At 39.0% G+C, this 26,872-nt stretch overlaps 1 protein-coding gene across 1 annotated transcript in view; it reads left to right on the top strand.

Moving 5' to 3' along the window:
- ZFHX3 (zinc finger homeobox 3) overlaps positions 1-26,872 on the top strand; it is a 327,427-nt gene that overhangs the window by 168,175 nt on the left and 132,380 nt on the right. The window contains exon 4 of the mRNA XM_044659375.1: positions 20,919-21,150. Within this exon, the coding sequence (XP_044515310.1) occupies positions 20,919-21,150 (232 nt within the window). The remainder of the gene's footprint in view (positions 1-20,918; positions 21,151-26,872) is intronic.

The raw sequence follows: 26,872 nt of genomic DNA, 5'->3' as shown, positions 1-26,872 counted from the left end.
GATTTTTAAAGCACTTTATGTATATCATTCGATCCTAATCAAAGCTTTGTGCTATACACATATGTGTGTATAACAATACACATACACAAGGGCTGGGGGAGGCAGAGAGAGAGAATTGGGAGAAGTCTAGAGATCATTTACCTTCTCATTTTACAAATGAAGAAACTGAGGTGACTGAGACTAGAATTCAGGTCTCTTTATCCCCTCTCTCCTGCTCTTCCCACTGCACTACTTTTGTCACATGGAATCATCCTGAGGCAGTGGTTTCTTATTTTACTCATAACATTTCTGAAATTCCCCCCACCCTGGTTTTATAGCAACTTAACCTGCAATAGCCTCTCTTAGGTCCCTGCCAGGTCTTTTAGAAGACTGAGTTGTTCTCAACTCTGATACGGGAAGGACACTTTGATCATTAGTGGATGTGTTCAATCTTCAGTTTAGCTAAAATTTAATTTTTTATCTCTGAAATGGTTGCTATTATTATAAATGTTAAGTAATATGGCACTCAGCAAAGTGCTTCATAATCATGCTCAGTAATAATTTCTCACAATAACACTATAAAGTGGGTTCTTAGTATTGTTCACATTTCCTTAATGAAGCAGGGAAGGAGGAAAGGGTTACCTTGTTGAAGGTCGTACAGTAACAGCCAAGAGTAGAATTTATAGCTCAAATCTTTGTGATTTTTAAGGTGGGTTAGGTCATGTTGGTGGTGGTTTGTTTTTTTTTTTTTAAACAGACCCTAAACTCATAAAACTAGTCTCTTCCCTAACAAAACCGAGAAAATAGTTCATTCTAACTATCTATACTAGAAAAAAGAGATGGATGAGAAAATGATATTGCCTAGACTCTGACAGTACAGCTAGGCAGGTAGCTTACCATGTGTGAACATGTCTGTATATATTATAAGTTGACAGTCTACATTTGCGGAAAAAGTTTCTTTGCCAAGGGTACACAATACTTGTGAAATCACAGGTCCAGAGTCAGCTATGTAGCTTAGTGGACAGAATGCCAGGTTTGGAGAGAGAAAATCCTGAGTTCAAATTTGGTCTCAGACATGTCTTGGCTGTATGTGACCTTAGATGAGTCACATAACCCAACTAGGCAACTGCCTAGCCCTTACCCTCTTCTGCCTTGGAACCAATACTTAATATTAATCCTAAAACAGAAGGTAAGGGTTTTTTAAAAAGAGAGATCATAGGTCCAAACAAAAAATCAATCTCTCTCTCTCTCTCTCTCTCTCTCTCTCTCTCTCTCTCTCTCTATCTCTCTATCTCTCTATCTATCTATCTATCTATCTATCTATCTATCTCTACCTATCTCTCTTCCTCTCTTCTCTCTATATAGATGCATATATATAAAATATGTGTATATATACACAAACATATTCATATATATACATATGTAAAGATTTATACACACATATCTATATTATATATATACACACACATATCTATATTATACACACACACACACACACATATACTTTGGACAAGCATTACAGATAAGTTATGGACCCAGATTATTGTCTAGAAGGAAGAAAAGTCTGGTGGAATTGCATTTAGGAAACTACAGAACTTTCTCTGATGGCAAACTTTGCTCACTATCCTCCAAAGTTTATCTCTTTAATATTATTGTCCTCTGGCCTCCTTCAAGGTATAGGGCTCTGCAGACACTTGGAAAAATCAACATTAGAAAGACATAAGCTAGAAGTCATTAAGCAACAGCATTTTACCAGCAATGATTTGTATGTAAAAAGTGGTAAAAAAGATATTGAAGAAGCTCAGAAAAGGAGATGGATGATGGAAAGTCCAATTATGGTCTTAGATATCATCTAAGATATTAGAAGATCCAAAGGAAGTCCTCTTTTGTGTTGCATTGGATCTCCCATCATGGAAGACTTGTAAGATTCACTTAGGATGAGAAGGCATGGAGAGGTTTCTGTATGATTTGAAGGATGTAGCCATACCAGTGGAATCCTAGATCCATCCATTTATAAGGAAAGATGGACTCATTTATAAAAATTGCCTTGAAGAAATGGTCTATGTTGATATTGCAACCTTTTCATTCAACACATTACTTTGTGCCTCTCTGGCATGTAGCTTTGTCTTGAGTGCTGTGGAAGATGCCAAGATATATAGTGAATAGTCATTATTTTTGAAGAGCCTACAGTCTGGAGAGACAAGTCCTAAATTCAAGAAAAAGTAGGGTAGCATAAGTTAGCAATATGAAAATTGTGACAGGTGATAGAGGTAATCCATAGCCTGCATTCACGCAAGACTATAGATGGACCAGGAGTGATCCTGGGGGACTGATCCCAAAATGGTCGTCATGTTTTCTTCATGGCTCATTATACTCTTTCCAGGAATCTACCCAAAGACATTTCCAATGTATCAATTAGATCTGGGTTTCCACACATATAGGTGAAAGGCTCCATAGATCCTGTATTGTCATTCAAAGTAACACTCTAGCTATTAAGAGTGGGTCAACATTTATTTCACCTCAAATACAGAAAATGCAGAGAACTCTTAAGCAGATACTGAAAACACCCAAAACAGTCACTAAAGTCGCCTGTAAATACTCTCCTTGAAGGCAGTCATTTTTAAGGGTACCAAACAAGCAGGAATCCTCCCCCTCAGACCACCTCTCAATCTCTGTAGTGACAAAAAGTGTCAATGCCCAGATTCCGTGGGTTCTCTTCACTTTAAGCTATAGAAGACCATATCTTCTTTCTGCAAAAAAGCATGCTATTTGGCATACCCCCTTCTCTCTGGAGAAGAGATGGGTCTTTGAACCCTTGAAAGTGATGAGGCAATCCAGTGGTACGATGGAAATCTCCCCCTCTCTGGCCAGCTAGGTAGACAGAAATCTACCATTTCCTTTCTTCCTTTGTGGAACCCTAAAGACATGCCTTTGATTCTGCCCCATGTTTCTGCAGGAAAGTTATGGGGCACTTACTTGATCGCTGGCATATTCTCTCAAGTTGACCCAGTTCTCCATAGTTTCTATTAGACTTAAGGTAGCACAGTGGATAAAACATTGAACTTGGAGTCAGGAAGGCTTATCAAATTCTAGCTTTTTGACCTTGGTCACAAAGTCGCTTCTTTTCTCTTGGATTTAGTTTTTTCATCTGTAAAATGAGGGAGGAGGATTGGACTTACTCCAGTTCTAAGCTGATGATCCTGTGATCTCTGCTCTGTTCATTCTAAAGTTCATAATATTTTGTCTTTGTATGAGATCATAAAAAATTAATGTATTTATTTCACAGAGCCCAAGAAACTTGAGCACATTAAGATGAAGACCAAGGAGGCAGCTAGATGACTCGGGAGATTGAGAACCAGGCCTAGAGACAGGAAGTTCTGAGTTCAAATCAGGTCTCAGACACTTCCAAGCTTGTGATCCTGAGCTGGTCACTTAAAATCTCCCTTCCCCCATTGCCTGGCTGTTACCAGTCTTCTGCCTTAGAACCAATACACAGCATTGATCCTAAGATATAGAAGATAAGGGTTTGGAAAAAATATTTTTTTAAAAAGATAGATGCAGACCAAATTTAAATAAATGACAAATTATTGTCTATGAGAGGTTTGGGTCCTTTTGTTGTTGTTATCAATGATGACCACCCCCAGATTTCCACACATTACAGAATTTCTCCTGGAGGCAAGATAGCCACTGAGTCAAGCTATTAATATTTATGGCCTTTTTGTTCTCAAATTTTATTTAAGACAAAACAGAGTCAGTATAATTTTTTGGTTATAGATTTATTTTTATATTTATTTTTATTCATATATTTATGTTTATGTATTTGCTTATACATAAATATATATACATATATATTTAGTTTATCTTTAGCCTTTCATTTATAAGAAAGAAATTTATTTAAACAGTATGCCCAAGTTTTTATTTATAGCAACATACCATCGTTTTTGGAAAATTGAGTTATTGTATGTTAAATATGGCACATTGTTGATTCACTGACTGAGCCAGATTTCTCCAAGTTTAATAAAAGGCAAGTTTTTATATATGTTACTTTTGTTTTATTACACTCTAAGTCTATCTTTCTTTTGGGGAAGAAGGGGATGGTGAGAATGGAAATGTTTTTCTTCCTTTGATCTGATGTAGTTGCTTACTATTAAGTGGATGCCATGTTTTAGCACGCTAGTTTTCATTGAGAAAGGCTAGTCGTTTTTGAGCTTCTAAGAACTAAATGAAAAGTAATGTCTGACTGACTAAATATCTGATGTACTTCTCAGAGCCTTGATAGATTAACTTGTCAAAGCGACTTCCAAATTCTAGTTGAAACACTGAAGGCAGAGGACCAGCTTCACTTCTTAAACTCATGGATCTGTTTCTGTGAGGTGCTGAAAAATGTATAAACCTAATTTCTACCTCAGACCAGGATCTAGAAGCTTTCAGAGACTCTTTGAGATAATGGTCCAGACTGCTCCTGGACAAGAACTTCTTGGTTCACATATGACATTCTTTGATCGATCAGCTACTCCATCCTTTTTCTTCTTGCTGAAATGCTGGACTTTGTGTCTTTAGGAATCTGTTTCTTTAAACAGTATGTCCAGATTTCTCTTAATATCAACATATTGTCATTTTTGGAAAATTCAGTTATTGCATGTTGAATATGCCAAACTATTGACTGAACCAGATTTCACTAAGTTTAATAAATTACAAGTTTCTACATATCCCCTGGCTGCCTCGTATAAATAGATTAAACATTCTTTGAGGTACAAAGCTTTGGAAAATTTCTGTCTCATCTGTAAGCAAGTGAGCCAACTGCAAACCCTAGTCCCTGGACTTTAGGATTATATGAGGTGGGTTTTGTTTTGTTTTGGGGGGCAGGGTTTGTCCCCCTTGCTCCCCAGTTCTTGTTTTCTTTCATCTTTGGTTCTTAGGAGTAGGTCAAGCTTGATTTAGGATTCAAGGTAAGTGGAACTAGTCCCCTTCTTGCTTTAGGACCAGTTTCCTTGGGGAAAAAAGTGGCTGATGGTAAGGATTAACCAATGGTCTAAAAGTAGAATACCATGAAGAGGTAGGATTTTGAAAAGACTCCTATAGGAGATGGGGCAAATCCCAAGGTCTTCTTACACATTTTGACTTAAATGCTTGTTCAGAATCTTTATGGCTCTCAATCACTAGAATTTGCAGTAATGGATGATTAATTGATGTTTTCTATTATACCATGCAATTAGGAAAAGTGGGAGAAGGGTGTGAAAGTCTTAAGTTAGACCTAATTTGGCACCATCTTTTCTGTTAATCTAGTTTGCTTTTGGTCCCCTTGTCCCAAGGGATGGGGGGCCTTCTTACTTGCTGAAGCATGCATAAACAGCGTCCTCATTAAGAGCTGATCTGTTTATCAGGGCCATGAGAAGAAACCAGCCTGCCAAACCTAGGCGCAAGCTGGGGGCTGTTACCTCCCTCTGGGCTTTAGCCCCACCTCATTAAGCTGGTCGGGGCTATTGATTGGGAGCTTGTGTTTGGAAGAGTCTTACTTACTCCATGCATTATCTTGACAGATTGATCAGACCTGATTGAGAACCTCTTAAAGGAACGAACAGCTGTAATGGGAAAGTTGGACTCTGTCATCCGTTAGGATGATTCTGGGAGCAAGAAGAACAAGGCTGACATCTTGGAGCAATTGTATTTACAATTAACATGGCTGAAAACGATTGCCTCTATTGATCCCCCCTTCCTGCAATTACAGCCCCATTGTTTACATTCCAGCACTTCGGTTATAAAAAGGAAATTCAATAATTATTGCATTATTTAAAGTTAAAGTGCCACAGAGTTTGCTGGCTGCGCTTGCTGGTTGATTTAACGTTCAGTAAAATCCATGCTGAGCTCTCCATCTTTAGGCTGAACAATATTGGCTTTTAATGAGACTTAAAAAGGGGGGAAAAGCAAAACCCAGTCTACAGGGTGTTTGTCTGGGTTATTTATGGGGGGACCCGAAAGCTGTTTGAGAGAAACCAGCAGCATCATCCTTCTGAAAACTGTATCCTCTCTTTCCTACCTTTCTTCAAGTCATCCTCTCATGGCCACGCAAAGCAGCCTCTTCCACTTTGCTCGAGAACTTTTATTTCTTTTAAGCCTTTTTTTCCTCTTCCTACCTCCAGTGAAAATAGTTGCCTCCAGGTTTTGTTTTCTTTAAATTTCCACGGATCTTTATTAAGAGGTACTTGGGTGTGTGTCTGCTGGCCCTTGGCTTGCCTGGAGTATCAGTGTACAAGGTTTTTAGTCAATGGGAAGTTTTAGTTTTTGATTCACCCTATTCTCTTCCTCTTTCTTTCAAAAAAAATCAAATTTCCCTTATTTTGGCCATTAACCCCTATTCTCTACCGCTCTGGCTCTCTCCCCATCCTCCCTTTTAATGTTGGATCCCCTTGACCATTCATCCACATATGATACTGCCAGCTCTGGGGAGATATTTCAAGATTTCAAGTCAGCAGTAGCCACAAAACCAGTTGGAGTGCATGGAAGGAGTGTTAAAGACCACTTCGGTTTTTTTTGTTTTTTGGGTTTTTTTCCACATTGGTTTCAAATTCTTCCATGTACCCAGTTCTAGCATGGGCAGATGTGTCCAGCAGAGTCCAAGCCTAGCAAAGAAGAAGAGGGCTCCTACTTCACATTTCCTCCCCTCCTCCCACACCAATTCAATGCCACCTCTGCTTAGGCAACTCCTGGAAAATACCACACTGCAGGTGGGAAATGAGAAGAAGATGAATTAAGCCAGTTCTGACTTTTATGGAGTATTTAGAATGGACCAGCAGCCAGCAGCTGCTTCCACATGACTTTTTCATTAAAGAGGTGAATTCTTGGTTACAGACATTGCATGATTTATCTAGGGTACTTGGCTAGAATTGGAAACAACTCTACAATGTAGTTGATCAAAGGAGAAGGGAGTTCCAAACCTCCCCGATCCTCTTTGTCACAGATGGCCGGACATCTTTGTGTCCACTAGTATACTAGTTGCTTCACTCCATTCTCCATTCAGTTATACTCATCCTAAGTGGCTCCCCTCTTCCAGAGCCAAATTTCTGCTAGCCACATTAGCTAGAAAAGGGCACAGAGGAGGAAAATGGTGAGCTATTGGTCAATAGAAGGCTCATAGGCAAGGCAATATAAGTAGGTTATTCCTTTAGACTGATTTTGACAATACATTATAACTAGATGCCCAGAGATTTAGGGCTGAGGTATAGCAAGGACCCTGCTCTTCAATTAAGTAGCTGTATGGTAAGAATTAGATTGCAAGCTCCTTGAGAGCAGGGACTGACTTTATTTTTCATATTTGTATCTTCAGCACTTTATGCCTGGTATATAATAGATATTTATTGACCATTCAGACAACTGTAGCATCCAATATTAAAGGCTATCCTGTGTGTGTGGGAACAATCATTGCCATCTGGGGCAATTGAGAAGGACTTTAAGGAAGAGATGGCATTGGAGCTGAACTTCCAAGATAAGTTGGAATTTGATAGTCAAAGAAAAGAAATGAAGGAATAGAAAGCATTTCAGCATCGGCACTGGATTCAAAGTTAGAGGACCAAGCTCTACCATCTCAACATCATCTTCAGCTCTTTACTGTTTAACCCATCAATTTGCAGACTTTGTCATTTCTACGTCCATAGCATAATGCATGCGTTTCTTTCACAGGCAGCCCTGAAATCAGGCTTTTATCATCTCTCCTGAACTCTTCTAGGGACCTTTCTAATTAATCTACCTGGTGCAAGAGTCCTTTCTCTTTCATCCGTCTTGTCCCCAGCTTTCTGCAAACTTCCTAAAGCACAGGGCCCCACACCGTCCATCCTGTACTCAGCAAACTGGAGTGGCTCCTTGTTAACTCTTGGATCAAATGTTATTTTCTATTTGTCTCATCTTTTTTTTTTTTTTTACATTTCTACTTTTTTCTAACTTTCATACTCTTCACGATTGTCCGTGTATATAATGTATAAATACGTAAAGTACACATATTGAAGGTGCATGCTTAATTTTTTTAGGTGATAGGGTGCTCAATCAAAAGTTTGGAGAACACTTTCTTAGACAATCGCATTAGACTTTTTTTAAAAAAACTCTATATTGGTTACTATGTAACATTTGTTAAATAATTTACTCATTATGACTCAATAGTGTGCTATGGTAGCCAAAAAAAACCCACAAACAACTAATTGGCTCTTAGACTGTATTCATAGAAGTATAGTGTGCAGACAAGGGAGACTAGAGTGCCCTAGTCAGACCACATCTGGGATACAGTGTACCAGATTTTAGAGAGAAAATCGACAAGCAGGAGCCTTCTTGGATGAGGGCAACCAGGATGGTGAGAGAGCTGAAGATTGTGTCCTAGGAGGGTGTAAGGATTTGGGGGTGGTTAGCCTGTAGAAAAGAAGATTGGCAAAATGGGGAAGCTTCAGGGAATACGAGTTCTCTCCCAAGTATTTTAAGGGTTATTGTTTATAAAAGAAATTTCACGTTTTTCTGCTTGGTCCTTAAGGGCAGAAAACTCTTCTTGCAAGTTGCAGAGAGACAGAGGCAGAGTTTCCTAACAGGTAGAGCTGTCCAAAAGCTTAGTAAGAAGCTTCAGAAGGTAGGGAGCTCTCCATCACCGCAGGTGTCGAAGCAAAGGCTGGATGACCCACTTGTCAAGGATGCTGTAGAAAGGATTCTTGTTAAAGGACGGGGCGAACAAAACGAGTTCTTCAATCCCTTCCAATTCTGAATTTCTCGGATCCTGTGACAGCCTCCCTTTGGAAGCGGTTTGACCTAGAACCTCATTATCAGTTCCAAAGGTTATCGCTTCCATCACATGGAAGGGTAAAACCAGGTAAACAGCGTTAGAGGAGAGGATCAGCTTGCGAGGAAAGGATATCCTTGAAGTCTGACTATTCTAAAGTAAAAAACATGATAAAAGTCAGAATGTTGCAGATTTTAATTGGCAAGCAATTTGGTCCCAGGCTTTACATTAGATGCTTCACTGTAGTCACAACCCACCCGCTTATCCCACTCCGTAACTTGCTTTGAATGAAGTGACATCTGTTATGGAGGACAGACCTCACCCTCAGTTCTGTTGCCCCCTTTGGAAATCCAGCCCAAGAGCTGCTTGAAGCGATTGACGGCCTTAATGAGGATGATCATTGTGTCTCTTTGTAGCTTCCTTCATTAAGGAGCATCCCTAAGTGTTTTACGAGCTGAGGAAAAAAGGAGAAATTAATTATGACTTGCTTTATTTTTTTCCAAAGGCTGCACAAGTGTAATCCAACAGTAAACAGATGCAGTTTATATATATATATACACACACACACCTTAGGCATAAAACAAATGTTCAAAAGTTGAATAGAATGGGTTTTTAGTTCCATGTCATGTGCCTGCTTATTGCGAGTGTAAGGTGGCACTGTGCTAAGCAAGGAGAGGCAATGAATAAAGAGCTGAGATGAGAGGTAGAAAAATCCAAATTTAAATCCAGCCTCAGATACGTGATAATGTTATATCATAACTGTAATGTAATATTGTGATAATGTAATGTGTAACTCTGAGCAATTCATTTAATCTCTGCCATCCTCAGTTTCCCGTCCTTAAAATGGAAATAACCATAGCATCTATTTCTCAGAGTTATGAGGAATAAATGAGATGGTATTTGTAAAGAGATTTGCAAACCTTTAAAGCACTATATGGATGCTAGCAGCAGCTGTTACTACTACTTAACTCTACTCCTCCTCCTCCTTCTATGTGTTGCTATTCATTCATTTTACAATTGTGTCCAATTCTTCATAACCCCCATTTGGAATTTTCTTGCCAAAGATAGAGTGGTTGTCCATTTCCTTCTCCAGCTCATTTGACAGATTAGGAAACTGAGGCAAACCAGGGCTTAGTCAGGTCACACAACTAGTAAGTATCAAAAGCTGGATTTGAATTCAGGAAGATAGGGAGTTAGATCCTCATCTTGGCAGGTGTCTCGTCTGAGCCTCAGTTTCATTACCTGGAAATTGGAGGTAATAATTTTTTTCCTGAATATTTCAGGCAAAGACTAAAGAAAGCATCTTGCAGTTGGTAGGCAATTGATATACATTTGTTAGCTTATCAAATGGAAGTGCTTAAAGCATTTCTTCAAGGGCTTCTATAGCCTTTAAGCTTTTAAAAGATTCTTTTTCAGTCTATGTCCTTACTTCTTATGTTAGTGGTGAGCATTCCTCTCTGCCCTGAAAATTACACTTGCTTTTACTTATTTATGTGCCCTAGCAAAATGTAAGTTTCTTGAGGGCAGGAGTAGTAGTAGTCAGTAGTAGTAGTAGTAGTAGTAGTAGTAGTAGTAGTAGTAGTAGTAGTAGTAGTAGTAGTAATGATGTAGCTAGTTGGTGCAGTGGTCAGAGTGCTGGACTGGCTTCTGCCTACTTCATTTTGCTTTGTTTATATAATTGTTCCTTTGCTTCTCTGTATCCTTCATATTCATTATTTCTTATGGTACAGAAATTTCCATTGTATTAATGTAGCAGAGTTTGTTTATTCCCTAATTGATGGACATCTGCTTTATTTCCAGTTCTTTGTTAATACAAAAAGTGCTACTCTGAATTCTTTGCTCTATACATAGGGACCTTTTTATTATTGTTCTCCTTAAAATATATGCATCATAGCAAAATCTCTGGGTGAAATGGTAGCAACACTTATTTGCTTTTGCATAATTCTGATTTTTCTCCCCATGAGTGATTAGTCTAAACCAGGGGTCGGCAACGTATGGCTCTTGAGCCATATCTGGCTCTTTCTGCAGGAGCCATAAAGTCCTTTTTTTTTTCAGGTGCTGTTACAGGAGCGGCACTGTGAGCCCTGAACAGCTCTCACGAAATTACATTTTAAAAAATGTGGCGTTTGTGGCTCTCATGGCCAAAAAAGTTGCCGACCCCTGGTCTAAACTAACAGGCTTGTCTTTCTTCCTTCCATTGTGGACTGTTTCCATCTTTTATCATCTCTGCCTGTTTGCATGTGAGGCGAAGACTCAGAGTTGTTTTATTTTATATTTTTATTATTAGTGATTTGGAACAACTTTTCATGTGGTTAATAGTTGAAAAATTCTTCTGAGAACTATTTGCTCATATCTGTGGATCCCTTTTGACTGGTCCTTGGCCATCTAGTAGGGAATAGCTCTTGTTTCAGTAAAATTTTTCTTAAACATTTCAGAAAGAGGTGGTGTAATATGTTTGGATGTAGTCCTTAAAAATATACAAGTAGTAATGCTAGCATTTCTCTTCTTGACAGGATTCTACACATGGAAATATTCAAAAAGATTTCTCATCCTTATGCCATGTAGAATGAGGGGAAAATATTAGCAAATGATTCTTCATAAAGGAAGACCTCATCCCTTTGAGTACCCAGATTTATCACTTAATGTCCTCTTTTCTTTGGGATCCAAGGGTTGAAAAGGAAGAGGGATCAGGATAAAATACAGAGACAAGGAGATTGCTTAGGAATCACCTTCCAGAATTTTTAGTCACTGATTTTCCTGGTTCCATCATGCCATAATGAAAGGCATTTTTTGCTCCATATGTACCACTATTTGTTCTGCTTTTTATCCTCTGTGATATAACTTGGTAAGAAGTTTGAAATTGCTAGGGCTATAGCATTTTAGACCCTTATTCTTAAGTGAAGGGAATTTAGTTTAAAAACATGAAAGTGTCTAACCAATTTTATATTCCTTCAGCTTTTGTTTCAGGCTAGGACTTTTATGTATATGTGAGATGAGCTTGTGAGTAAGTTTGTGAGCTTGTCAAAAAATATCATATGTTTTTCAGCACTTGTTTATGTTCTAGTTTTTAATATATACTTTATGGAAACTGAATTAAAATAATCTCAGGCTTTACATTTTCCTCCAGATCAACCTGACCTTCCTCGGTTTCTTCCCACCAGTCTTCCACATCAAGAAATTTTTATTTGTTTATTTGCTTAAGAATTTTATCAAAGAAAAGAGTGGGAGTCTTATTTCTTGGGTTAGATGTGCCAGTTTATATTGTACTGAGTAGTTTTCCCCTGCAGAGAGATGATGGCCCAGATTACTTCCCCAGTCCAAGACGTAGAGTTTTCATGGGATTGCTTTCCAATACATTAAAACTCCAAAGAGATCCTTAATCCTGCTCCTCGGTGACTATTCAGGGGCTTCTTTGACAGGTACTCTTCCTTGTGCTGTCTCCTAATGACTTTATGTCTTCATTGCAGCTTTAACTCAGAAGAAAACCCTGCTGGGGTGTTTCCCCACTGCTCAGCAGGAGGTATTTGGTTGTCCCCTGGAGATGGCAGATTAGCTCTGTAGGGAGACCTCTGAACCAGCTTCTCTCTTCAAAGTACCCAGTAGTTTTCATTCGCTTTTGTAGCAGAGTTGATTTGTGTAAGGAGGAGAGTGTGTTCAGCTCTCTGTGTGGGTGTATCTAGTAACAGACCCTATTCCCCTAGGAAGCTTCACTTGTGAGTCTTACCATTTTTATCAGAATGTATTTCTGTCCATTTTTGCTTTAAAGTAAAGCTTTGACTAAACCTGATCGATATTTTGCATTCCATGCATGAAGAACCAGATGTTAGAAGTTTCCTATTGTTAGGGGGAGAAGGGATACTTGGCCCCTTCAGATTTATAGAAATCAATGTTCTCTTGACAGAAGTTGGTTAGTTTTCTTGGGAAACAAGTAACAGAAACATATTTTTTTAATTTCCAATATGAATTATTTTCTAACAAGAACCCTCTTGTATGTGGAGGGGTTTAAAAATTATTGTTGTTTTGTTAGGGTGTGGAGGGAGACATGTAAAAAGGGGATGGGATCTGTGGGAAACCCCATATGTTTAATTCATCTTTCATTTGCTTTTTTTTACTTTTCTTTGATGCACTGGCTAATTATTTAAGGTGTTTCTCATGGCAAGAAAAAAAAAAGGTCAGGGAGGAGGAGTGCTAGGGTAAGGAAAATTTTCTTTTTCCGGTTCCTTTCCCTGAACCAAATCCAGAAGGGAAATCACTGAGCTGAAGTTGGGATAGCAGTCGTTTCCAGGTCATAAACATTGGATTGCAAGATTCCAGCTGGACCAAGAGAGAATGAAGCACATTTTAAACATGAGTAGCTTTAACAGGAATGAAGGAGGGCTGTAGAATACTAGTGTATTCAGTGGAGACAAAATTAGCCATTTGCTCATTGACTAGAGACCAATGCTGCTTGACCCTCAGGACAAGGCACTCTTCTCCAAGTATGCCTCCATCAGGTTCCATGGTGCCAAGAATAAGGCACGGAAATCCATCTTTAATATCTTTGCTGAATTTCTGTTCCTCGACGCTCTTTGATGAGCCTCCTGTACTTTTTAGACCTCCACCCTGCATCTTTCCTCCCTAACTCTGTCCCTCTTTTCAACTCCTGTTTCTGCTAAAGGATGTAGTCATCCTTCCAGTCACCAACATTCATAACCTAATTTACTTTCTTCTCTCCCTCAGGGCCTCTTTCCTGCATATCTCATTAGTAGCCCCAGCATAGATCCTATCTTCTCTCCATTCATACTGCCAATGTGAAACTTGTTTCAGGCTCTCATCACTCCTCTCCTGGACTCTCTGAATAGTTTCCCTGCTTGTCTCCTTGACCAGTCTCTCCCCTCCTTCGGTTTGTCTCCCACAGAGCTGCCAAAATAGTCTTCTAAAGCATAGATTTGACCATTCCACTCTTCTGCCAAAGAACCTTTGGTGGATTCCTCTTGCCTCAGGTTGGCATTTAAAGCCCTTTTAGCCCAGAGCTCTCATTCACCTTTCCAGATTGTTCTGAGTGTGAAGGAGAAGAGTGTTAAATCATTTTGGCCAAACTAACCTAGGGTTAGCCATTCCCCAAATTTAGCAGATCAACTCCTACCCCAGTGTTTTTGTACCTCCTGCCTTGCATTTTTGCAATGCATTTTCTCCTCAACTTGGTCTCTCAGAATTCTTAGCTTCCCCCAAGTCAAGCTCAGATGCTACCCGCTGTAGAAGACTTGACTGATTTTCTCCCTTCTCCCCACTCCACCCCAAACAATGTTTGCTTCTTCCTTAGGTTATGATGTGCGTTCGTGTTGGTTGAAATTCTGTATCTTCCACCCCCATCCCCAATAGAAAGAACCCAGGCTTCTCAAGGGGACGGGATTAGTTTTCACTTGGTCTTGGTGCCCATGGAACTTTAGAGCCTTATACATTGCACTTAATAATGGCATATTTGATTGACATCAGTTGCCTTTGGTTTGGAAGTCTATTAATTTGAAATAGGTCTTGGCTCTGCTGATCCAAGTTCTGAGGGAAGATGGGTAAAATGAAACATGGTCTGCCTTGAGTTCCCTTTGAACTTTTGGAAACTTGACCTTAATTCCAAAGCTGTTTACTCTCAACTGCTTTACACTTGGATTCATGTTATTTTCCTATAGCTCTTTAAGCAGGGAATTCAGATCAAAGTAGATTTTGGCATGAGGCAGTGATGCCTAAAGGGAAGCCTGGCTAGGATGAGCACTCTGCACAAAGTGCTCTGGATGACTCCCCTTCTGCCAGGTTTGCCTTCCCCTCTTGAGCAGGTGGACTTACCATCTGGATATGTCTTCCTTTTGGCAGGGTCTAAGTGGGTGGTCACCTTCTGATGTGAGCTCCCAAGCCCCTGTGATGTTCACCATCATACATATGGCCACATAATTGTTTGAGCCACAGTAGGGTTCACCCTAACAGAATAGATGCTCCAATAACCATGCCCCCTTCAAACTACAGTACTTGTAAGCCTGATCACTTTGGGCTATTCAATTCCCCTAGATAGTCAGGACCATACTTTGGATTATTTAGTCTACTATTCATCATCTCCCCCTTCCCTTCCCTTCCCTTCCCTTCCCTTCCCTTCCCTTCCCTCTCTTCTCTCTCTGTCTCTGTCTCTATGTGTGTGTCTCTCTTTCTTTCCTAACCCTATGTATATGTATAAATAAAATATATGTGTATGTAGATAAATAGATATACATAATAAATAGATTTAAGAACTGAAAAATAACACACATAGGCCCAGAGAATTTCTTCAGCACATAACCTATAACCTACTTCACTATACAGTAGACAATAATCCAATATCCATTTTTATCAGCACCACCACGTGCTATGATTCTTTTTTTTTAACCCTTGCATTCCACCTTAGAATCAATACTGTATATTGGTTCCAAGGAAGAAGAGTGGTAAGGTGAATTGCTCAGAGTTACAAAACTAATGTGTATCTGAGGCCAGATTTGAAGTATCTGAGACCAGATTAGAACCCAGGACCTTATGGCTCTCAATCCACTGAGCCACCTTGCTGCTCCCCCCACCCCATTCTGATTATTCTTGAACAACCTGCCCTTCCAGACCTTTCTCATAGCATCCCTCTTTACATCTCCCTCTATGGTGTAGCCCAATTGGATTCTTGTCCACTTCCCATTCCATCCTGCCCTCCCCAGTGTCAGTGCTATTGCCTACGTCCACAAATCCCACACCTAAAACTCTCTTCTTCTCCAGCCCCAAACCACCCTGTATCATCGAGGCCCCAGCTCCTGTTCTGTGTCCTCTGTGATGCTTTTCTTGGCATTTTTCACCTACCTCTTTCCTTCCCTAAACAAGCTGAAAGTAAGCTTCTTGCTCTTCATATGTCTCCTAAACCATTTCCCAGACTTCTTTTTATATAGCCTATTCTGCCTTGCATTATAGCTACTTGTGTCTGTGGTTTTCCCTCATTATCACAACATCCCAGAATTTAGATTTAGAAGGAATACCAGTGGCCATCTTGTTCTGCCCACACTTGAAAAAAATCTTTATTATAATATACCTGATGAGTAGTTGTCCTGGGTTAGATTGTGAGCTCCTTTAAAGAAGGGTCTGTATTGTATTTATCTTTGTATCCCCAGGGCCTTGCACATTTTAGAAACTTAATAAATATTTGTTGAATTAAAATTAAATTGAATTGAGCATAGTACTTTCCCCATGGGATTGGAAGGGAATCCCAGATTTTAGAAGAAAAGGTAAAGGAATTCAAGATGAAGGGAGTGGAGGGGGAGAAATTTTCTGATTTGTGAAAGGAACTCTGAAAGAAAGCAGCTCCTTTATTGAGTGTACCATTGGGATTTGTGCCTTGGTGGATTCTTCATATATTACAGTGAATTTAATTAAATACATTGTGATCCCAATTGAGGGTATTCTAATTAGCTGGGTCAGGAACAAATTATTCTCTCTCTCTCACTCCAAATGAAAACATCTCCTACTCCCTTCTGAGGGTTAGAAGTGTCATTGGCTGACTTACCCCATTGGGAACACATGTGCCTGTCTAGCCCCCTCCTGCTTCTTCTTATTAGCCCAAAGCAAAGCCTGGAGTTCTGCTAATAGGACAACGCTGTACATCGTATAGTGGCTGACAAGTATGTGAGGGAGACCCAGGAGTATCTCAGATGCTCAAAATTGGGAGGATTGGTAGGCAGTGTGGTGTAGGACAGAGGGGCAGTGGTATTGAGCTCATATAGAAACAGATCCTTGATGTCACATATTGTCTTAGAAAACCACAAATTGACATTATCTATGTTTTGTTGTATTCTTATTTATTTTGTTAATCACTTTCCGGTTCCATCTTAATCTGGTTCAAGGAGCACTAGGGAATTTTGTGGTCTATATGCAGACCCTACAAGGCAGACAACTGTTCCAGGGCACTTAAAAATAGGAAAACTCTGATGGTTTGGGTCTTATTTCCCTGAAGTTGGATCAGTTATTGGTATTTGTGTTTCCTGTGTTGTCTAGGTATAGGAATTAGATTATAGTAATTAGGATACTCTAGTAAGTGTGGATATTTCACAACTTCCAAGTGGCCTATGAGAAGATGCAGATATATGGATTCATAGATCTAGAATTAGAAGGAATCTTAGAAGTCATCTAGTCCAAACTCCTCAAGAGAAAATTGAGGCAAAGAGAAGTTGAGACTTGCTCAGGGTCACACAGATAATAAAATGATGTAGATGGGATTCATAGCCAAGTCTTTTGATTCCAAATCCAGGGTTCTTTTCAGTATACTATACTAATTGAGAAAGGGTATAACATAGCCACTGAGGTATACATTCCTTAATGAACTAGACATTATTTAGTCTGTATTTTTTGTCTAATACCTTAAGAGAATGGACTAGCCCACCAATTCCCAGTCACTTTTTTGCAAGCTTATGTGAAAAGAACCCTGAATATAGTCATTCTATTTTATTTCCCTCTTTTTCTCCTTTTTTACTTTTTTAGTAGTTGGCTTTATTTAATCATTTTCCCTAAAAATGGATCTGAAATAATAGACACAATAATTTCTACTGTCCCAGAAGAATAACTAATGATGGTGACACAGGAAGGCAGAATTAGCATCATCTTTACTATGTCAAGTTTATAATGTAGGAGTTTGCAGGATAAGACTATTGGCTTGATTTAGAATTTAAGTCATATTTTAACCTAAGAATCTGCGGATTCAGGAATGTATGACATACATTTTAGCAAACCTCTTTGAACCTTTTTAGCCATGTTTGTTACTCCTGGCTTTCTCACAGTAGGTGGAAATTCAAGCTATTTTGGAATGGACATAGCAGACCCATAATAGAATTTTATATAAAAAATGTAATACTTTATTAAAAGAAAATCCTATTCTTGGGGATGTGATAAGTAATGGCAGAGGGGAGAGATGGGAGTTGAGGGGAAAAGGCTTAGAGACAAAGAAGAAATGATGATTGTTTCAAGTTCATGGTTTATGATGCCACCAAAATCTCTTGACAGAAATTCTTGCCTTGGATTCTTGACTCTCTTTTGATTGTTTTTAACTCATTCAGTTTTCATTGAAGTTTTGTTAAATGTCATGCTCCTGTCTCTGTGACCCAAGATTCCTTGTCATCTTAGGGCTTTGTTCTCTCCAAATTCCATGCCAAGTCCTCATTCACACAGATAGCTTGAAGGACTTTTGGCTATAATCAGACCTTCTGGGGAAAGTCAGGGAGAATAACAACTAGAAAGAGAACATCAAATTTAAGGCCATTAGTCATTTACTAAGTCAGCATATACTAAGCACCATAGGCACTGTGGGATAGTGAGCACTAGAGATACAAGGAAAGGCAGAAGACAGTCTCTGTTCTCAAAGAATTCATAATCTAATGGGGGAGACAACAAGCAAATGACTTTGTACAAACATGAATAATTTTGGTGTAATCTCAGAGGAGTGTCACCAAGATCAAAGAAGACAGGGAAAGGCTTCTTGTAGAAGGTGAGATTTTAGCTGAGACTTAAAGGAAGTCAGGCGACAGAGATGAGGAAAGAGAGCATTCCAGGTATATAGAGAACAAACCAGCATTCTGCTAGGGTTTTCCCTTATCCTTTTTACCATCCGTGGCTTCTCCCCAGCCCTATCTTAGGATCCTTTAGAACAGTGGTGTCAACCTCAAGTAGAAATGGGGGCCACTAACCCCATACAGAAAGATCCCTGTAGCTGCATATTAACTTAGAAAACCACACATTAACATGATTTTATATTGATTTTGTTAAATATTTCCCAATTACATTTTAATTTGGTTTGAGCCTTACTGGGAAGGTCCTGGACCACCATGGTGTGATACCTCTGCCTTGGAATTCATTGACACAGCAGTTTCCCTATTTTACTCCTTTTTCCCCCCTGCTAAATCTCCTTCTAAATACATCTCTGATGGAAGGGTGGAGAGGAGGCAGTTAGGAAGGGAATACTTAATGAAATTTGCTAAATTATTCCAAGAGAACGGCTTTATCCCAGCTGTAGTTCTTTTAACATCAAGCATTACTCAACTCCCTTGTTTGCAGCCTTCCACTAATTGTCAAACTGTTCTAGAATGGTTGCTCTTGAAGGGATTTATTTTGTCCCAAGGTGCTGCATGTGAGTGGGTTAATCCACCCATTTGGAAAGAGAGAATTTTCCTGTTGGGTGCACACAAAAACCATGTTAGCCCTTACCAAGGATCTGTGAGTCTGTATTCCAGAGCAAGATTTACTCTGGAATCATTTCTCCTGTGTGTATGAATAAGGACTGAAGGCCTTAGATCTCAATCCATAATAATTTTCTACATGGATTACCCAGTGCATTCATGTTCCCACTCCAAACAATGTGCAAACATGGCTCCAGATTTTTCACACGTTTCTGGTGAATTGAGGACATGTGTATGGGCACATGAGTTTTAGGAGTAATGCCATCAAACAGGAATTATCTTCACTCTTAAGTTAAATTATCTTTTTTTAAAAAATGATCTTCCTCTGAGTAGGGGACATTCTAGAATTAGCTTAGGGGCTCATCAAAAAGAACAACCTGTTCAAAGTTTTCTTCTAAGCTGCACGTGGCAGGCACACGTCACATGCCAAGAAGCACCAGAGATTCCATAGGATGTGGATATCTTAAAGGAGGGTGAAGACCAGGGGCAGGCAGGGCAGGTGGCTAGCTGCCTAGGACATAACAAGTAAGGGTGGGACACTTGAAATGATTCCTTTTTAATTTTGTTTATTTTTTAAACCCTTACCTTCTCTTAGAATCAATACTATGTATCAATTCTCAGTATAAGTACATATCTATATATGTATACATATAAACATATTTATATGAATATACTAGCAATTCTAAGTGTAAGAAGAGAGGTTAAGAACTAGGCAATTGGAGTTAAGTGACTTTCCCAGGGTCACAGAGCTAAGAAGTATCTGTGGCCAGATTTGAGCCCAGGTCCTCCCAGCCCCATGTCTGATGCTTTCTCCATGGTACTACCTAGTGGCCCCAAAATATTCCTTTTTAAAAATGAACCTATTTGAATGCCAGAAGATTACATAGCTGAGTATTTCCTTGGCAATAAATTAGAGGAAATAGGCAAAGCCTCCAGTAGAAGGTGCCACTGTGGTACTGCATATGACATAGACCTTACCTGCAGAGAGGAGAAGGAAAACTCTCAAGACATTCAAAAAATTCCTAGTTCTTCCTCACAAAGGGCATTATGGTAAAAAGAGTACAGGATCAGAAGGCAAGCTGTCTAGCTTCTGGACAAGTTCCACCACTATAATGCTAGTTTTCCTTCTAGCTCTTATTCCTTGTGTAAATTTTTTTTTAAGCCTTCATCTTCCATCTTAGAATCAATACTGTGTATTGGTTCCAAGGCAGAAGAGCGATAAGGTCTAGGCAAATTGGGGGGTCAGTGAATTGTCCACGGTCAGATTTGAACCCCAGGAAGCTTGGATAGATTTTTTTAAATGATACCAGATACTGTGCTTCCTAAAGTTGGTTATTCTCACTCCATTAAGAGGATTTGGTATACTTGCATTCAGACTTTCTGGAGTTTGCCTTCACAGTCCATCCAGGAGGTGGGATGAATCACCTTAGCCTTATAGTCAAGTGTACAAGCTTTTATTAAACACCTACTATGAGCTGAGGATATGAGGAAAGACAAAAACAGCCCCTTTCCCTCAAGGAGCTCACAATCTAATAATCGCATCAGTAAACTACTTAAGAGAAATCATTCTTCCCTTTGTCCCTGGGGAAGGGAGTCACCAGTTCAGAATTTCTACTATCAGACTATGATGCTTGTTGAAAAGATTTTAATCACTTGTCCCTGATGTCCTATCTGGCTGAGACAGTCTAGTTTACTGCATTGAACTGGATACATGGAGCACTATTTAGGGGTGAATTGGGGAAACAAGAAAGAGAAAGGGGGCACCCACGTGAGAACCTGCTGAAATGCTTAAAGCAGGAAGAGAATTGGACCAGATTCTTCCTCAGAGCTACCCAGAGCTTAATCCTGAAGTGCTGGGGGAATTGCTGAAATGATTAGACTAGGGTGATTCTAGTCTGGAGGGAGAGGGAGTTGCTGGTGGAGGGAAGGGAGTTTGGGTAGCCTGGCCATTGGCTTAATGGCTCCTTGTCGCTGTCTTTTGTTTGCAGCACCTTCAGCAGCATGAGACCGGGGTAGAGGGAGAAAGCTGCTACTATCACTGTGTCCTTTGTAACTATTCCACCAAAGCCAAGCTTAACCTCATACAGCATGTGCGCTCCATGAAACACCAACGGAGTGAGAGCTTGCGCAAGCTGCAGAGACTCCAGAAGGGTCTTCCGGAGGAAGAAGAAGACTTGGGGCAGATTTTCACCATCCGCAAGTGCCCAGCCACTGATCCAGGTGAGTGGCCTCTCTCTGGCTCAGAATTGGACTCTCGCTCTGATTCTGAGTTGGAATAAAGGCAAGATCATTTGTGTGTGATCATTCCTTCTTTGGATGTGTGACTTTGGGGATTTGAAGGCTTCTGGAGGGATCCTGTTTTGTCAGACTTCCCTGAAGGATGGTTTTCATGCTTGTTTTGTTTTGATTTAATTTATGGAAGAGGGAATTAGTGGATGTAGACCACATATTTATAACTGAACAATACGGGAAACCGTAAAGATTGCAAATATGTTTCGGAAGAAGTATTGATTGATTTGTAGGAGTCTGCTTCTGCTTTAATTAAGAACTCTAGCCACATGTACAGAATTAAGTCTTTAAAAAAATAATGTATCAGGCAATTAAAACTCCCCACCAATTAGGCCAACTCTGAGAAGAGGTTTTTTTTTTTTTTTACTCCATCAGTATTTTTTTTTACCCCCTCAAATACAGAATATAGCTTCAAATTATTGCCAAAATTAGCTTGAAACAAATGTTGGTGAATGTGTGAGACATGAAGAAAGAGAGACAGTTGGTGGGTTTGATAGTCTAACCTAGGGGCAGCTAAATAGTTAATGAATAGAGCACCAAGCCTGGAGTTGGGAGAACCTGCGTTCAAATCTGGCTTCAGACATTTCCTAGATGTGTGACCCTGGGCAAGTTATATTTAACCTCCTTTGCCTAGCTCTTGACCTTCTGTTTAGAGTTGTTATTAAGACACAGAGTAAGGGTTTTAAAAGAAATTTTAGCCTACAACTTTGAAGAGATCACCCCTCCCCCTTCTGTTATTTAAATTTTTTAAAATTCCAACATATTCAGGAATTGGGTTATGAAAATCTTAGGGAATCTTTTTTTATAAAGTTATTTTTCATTGTGGTTCTGATAAGAGGAATATAGAACTTAAATGAAACCTGTGTTTTATGATCATGAAGAATTTCAATCTCAGAATTGACAGCTAGAGAAATTAGCTTGAGAGTTTTAATACTGACTGGGATATTAAGACCCTTGGGCACATGCAGTGATTTGTATTCTATATATATATACATTTATTTATTTGGGTTTTTTTGCAGCTCAAAAGTATGTGAATTTTTATCTTAGTATTTTTGTATTATATAAATTTTTAGAGCACCTTTAGGAGGAAAGGTAGATAGATAAACTCTGAGATCTTTCTCAACCCTCAGAATTTCCTTTAAGTGTTAATATTTGTCTAAGCTTATCCAGAAGGATGAGAGAATTTTTTTCCCTTTGATGGAATAGTTGAGTTTCTTGTCACTATAACCAAAAGTCAAACTATTACTTCTTTAGATCTTCTGTAGATAAAACTTGTTTAGAACAGTTGATGCCATATTGATAGAGGGTCTATTAAATCACCCCACCAATTTTTGCCTTACCTTTAGGTCTCTGCAATGTTGTCTCCTCCAGGATTTTTGAAGATGCATCATCTAGGATGACTCTAAGTACCTCAGACATTAGAGTTTCTACTTGGGCTCTACCACCATGAATTAATACTTAAGTAGTCACACGTGTATGGCAGTATGCTAAACATTTTCTAGGCAAAAGAAACGTCCTGGCTCTAAGCTTTTGAGATACTTACTCTAAAGTGTTTAAAAGGGTTATTCCTGGAATTTACTGGTTTCTTTTTTATCTGGTTCTGTTATGTCGGTTTTTGGTATTTCACTTTTAATGATTCCCTTTCCTCCTTGCTGTTGATTCCTGGTGTGTAGATGTCCATGATATTTTAAACCCCTTCTTCTAGTTCTTTTTTGTTTTGTTTGTGGCTGGATCTGCCTATCTGACCCAGACTGGAGTGTAGCAGCCCCTTAAGGGGCTGATTCTACTTTTGATTGGCATAAAAGCTTTGACCTTCTCAATTTCCAACTTGGGTCCACTAGCCTGGAGGCTCAACTTATTGGCAATAAAGGTAGTGTGGGGACATGGTAGACTTAACGCTACCTTTGTTCAGAACTCCCAGACTCTAGTGACCCACCAGCCTTAGCTTTCCTGGAAGTGGATATTAGAAGCATGAACAACAATATCAGTTATCTTCTAGTTATTTACTGCTGGTCTCTGAGCTCCTTCTTCCTTCACCTTGCCTTATAACTTGTTTCCTCCAGCCAAATAATTGGGGAACACAGACCTATAAAGGCTGTAGTTAGATTTTAGAATGTCCATGAACTTGAATGAAGAAAAAAAATCAACAAATTAAAATTAATTTCTTAAAAGATGCATCCTTATTTTTGCTAACATCTAAACTGAAATCTAGCATTTCCTCCAATTATTTAAAAACATTACTCTGGAAAGAGGTCATAGGTTTCATTGACTGCCAAATGGGATTCAAGTGATATCAAAGGAGACTAAAGAGCCCTCCTGCTTACTACAACATATCTTTTGTTCTTTGGAGAATTATGTTTTATGCAGCTCATTTTGGAAATGTCTTTCTTCCTTCCATCGCTTTCTAGATTTCTCCCATTGACTTCATCTTAGAATGGTATTCCTAGTTCCTTTGATCTGAACACCTCACTGTTTTTCAAAACCTGTTCAAATTGTCTTTGGCCTTCAGAAATGGCCATGCTTCCATTTCCACAAATAAATAGAGTTGAAAAATTCTATGAAGAAAGCAGAAGTTAGCAGTGATAATATTATTTTCTAAATCATTTCAGGAACATCATTCTCATTCAGAAACATCATCTCTTTCTGGTTATCTGGAGATCACCTACTGAAAAATTTGTTGAGAGAAACCTTATTAGGAGGGGAAAAGGAGATGATAAAGATCAATAGAATTTTAGAATTTCATCACATAGTTTATAAACACAAACTAACTTATTTGTTTTTAAGTTGCATCTCCAAAAACAGTAATCATTCTCTGTATTGTTTTTTCTTATGTGATCTTTTTTGAGAGCCCCATGTCTGAGATACCATATGGGTTAAGATTTTAGCATTTATTATGTAGAACTACATTATTTTTGAGATAGATGGGACCTTAGCAGCTAGTCCAATTCCCATCATTTTCAGATAACAAAATCGAGACCCATAGATGTTATAGAATCTCTCATCTTGAAAATGGAAGAGATCTCATGTGGTTTATTCTTATCCCTATCCAAGTTATGAATCCCACAGCACTGACAGCATCACCAGCATATTCTCATCTAGCTTGCTTGGAGAAGCTAACTTTCTCCCTAAGGCATCCCATTCCATTTTCAAATAGCTGTCATTGTTAGCAAATTTTCTTTCCCTCGAGCCAAAATCTACTTTCTAGTTCTGCCCTTTGAGGCCATACAGTACAAATCTAATCCTTCCACGTGATAACCTTTTAGATATTTGGAAGACAATCTTCATATTCCCTCTCTACATCCCTTATTCCCCCAAGTCTCCTTTTCTTCAGGCTAAAACCTTCCCAGTTCCCCCAGCCAGGCCTCTGATGGCATAGATTGCAACACTCACTATCATGGCAGCTCTCCCCTAAATATGCTTCCATTTGTCAAAATACCCTTCTAAAATGTGGCCCCTAGAACTCAACAGAATATTTCAAATTTGGTTTCATCTCCCTCATTTGGACCCAATTTTTGAGTAATGACATATTTTTCTGTGCACTTTGGAAAAGTCCAAAAAACAGGTCATTGGGTTTTCTGGGTATTCTTAAGTTCCTTAGCAACGTCTCTAAGGTCCAGAATTTTATTTTTTTTTTCTGGTGCCTTTTAGCTAGATAGGGATGCTCTCTTCTCCTGCCAAAGAATTTTGGCAATAGTTCTTGATGGTTGTGGTGTTTTCTGATACCTCCTAAAATAGCCTGGTATCATACAGAAAAATTGGATTTGGGTCTGTTGACTCATAGTCTATAGGCTAAAGTCAAGTCAGCCACTTGAGACTTGGTTTCCTCCTTTGTAAAATAGGAATAATAATGTTTGTACTGTCCCCACTTTACTGAGTGGTGATGAAGAAAACACTGTAAAAGGTGTCCCAAAAGTCTTAGAGCAGTTGTAAGCTAATAAAGCTATCAAATGAATTATTAAAGCCTTCAACTACACCGACTTCCAACACTCATTTAAGTGCACTTTAAAAAAAACCAAACCATTAACTCCTTTTATTTTGGGGAAATCAGTAGTACTTTCCCTCCCCACCCCCCATGGAATTCTGAATTATCTACCTTTTATAAGTAATAGGAATTCCCTTACTCAACTCTGGCAAACATCACCAGCAGTAGTCCTTCCTCATCTGAATCTCTCTTCTTCCAACATATTTGTCACTGTTATTTATGATGTCGTAATTAAGTGCACATTGAAACTTTCACCAGGAGTAAAATTTCAGCCCATGTTAATGCATATATTTGGTAGGCATCACAAGCTGAAGAAATCTGCAAAAAAAATTGTCTTTAAAAATTGCAGTGGTTTTGCATACTGTCTTTTTAGGGAGCTAATAATCAACAAACCCAGTTTGTAACTTCTCATCCTTAGAAGACATTTGTGTGAAAATGTGTGAAGCAGTTACTAAAGTCATTAAACATTTATGTGCCAGGTTCTCTCTGGGAATACAAATATAAAAAAGAAAAAACAGTTCTTGCCCTCAAGGATCTTCCATTCTTAGGAAAGAAGAAAACACATAAAAGAAAGCTGAAGGATATAGTGTATAGAGTACTAGCTCTGGAGATGAGAGGTCCTGGGTTCAAATATGGCCTCAGACACTTCTAGGCAAGACAGTTAACACTAATTGCCTAGCCCTTATAGCATCTTCTGTCTTAGAATTGATACTAAGAAGGTGAAGGAAAGAAAGGAAGGAGAGAAAGAAAGGCAGGAAGGAATAGCTCATATAGCCTAGTGCAGCAGTCAAGGAAATCCAGAATGGGATCCAGCAGTGGGATGGGAAATGAAAGGTGTCTCCAGACAGGTCAGTGCTGTTCCACCTCTTTAAATGCAGGCGTTTATGGCTCTACCCTCCACCTCGAGATGAAGGGTGAGCCGCAAAGCTGATTGGATCTTGCAAGATCATGAAACTTCCCAATGATGAGTTTACTAGAGTGGAGCCATGGCAGAGAAGCCAGAGAAATACAAAATGAGTTGGGTTGGAGATGTCAAAGACCACCAAAATCATCCTTCTTGTAATACCTACAATAAAATAGCCATGTTTATGTAGTATATTTGACACTTTATAAAGTGTGTTCTTACAACTATCTTGTGAAATAGGTAGTGGCAAGCAGGCTATTGTCCCCCATTTCATGGATGCTAAAAATAACTATGGACCCATATTCTGCTTTTCTACTTCCACTAAATCTTTATGAGATTAATTGACAGATGCATTAAAGGTATTCTTGATGAAGGGATGACAAGGGCCAAGGCAGGCTTTCACAAATGATATTCTCGGCACAATTGACTGATAGAATTTAAAGTTCCATTATGCTTATTGTACATTGACCTTAAGAGTCATTTAATTTGGTAAAGAAAAAAAAATTCAACCATAAAGGCTATCCTCGAACAAGTGCTTTTGGCCAAAACCATACAAGATTCCTTGAAAAGTTTAACAACAAAAATCATGTTGGACTGTACAGTGATTATATAATATTAAGTATGACATAAAATGGGCAAATATACAATTGCCAGAGGTGTTTGCCAATGTCGTGGAGGTGTCCTTTGAAAGGACCAAATTGAAGAGGAATGCCTTATTGAAAGGGAAGCCTTGTAGAGACTTCTCCGGGCACACGATACAGTGACGA

This window comes from Gracilinanus agilis, chromosome 2 (assembly GCF_016433145.1).
Source record: "Gracilinanus agilis isolate LMUSP501 chromosome 2, AgileGrace, whole genome shotgun sequence".
NCBI classification, from domain to species: Eukaryota; Metazoa; Chordata; class Mammalia; order Didelphimorphia; family Didelphidae; genus Gracilinanus; species Gracilinanus agilis.
The sequence above is the reverse complement of the archived record's forward strand: the minus strand, read 5'-3'. Positions and strand labels throughout refer to the sequence as shown.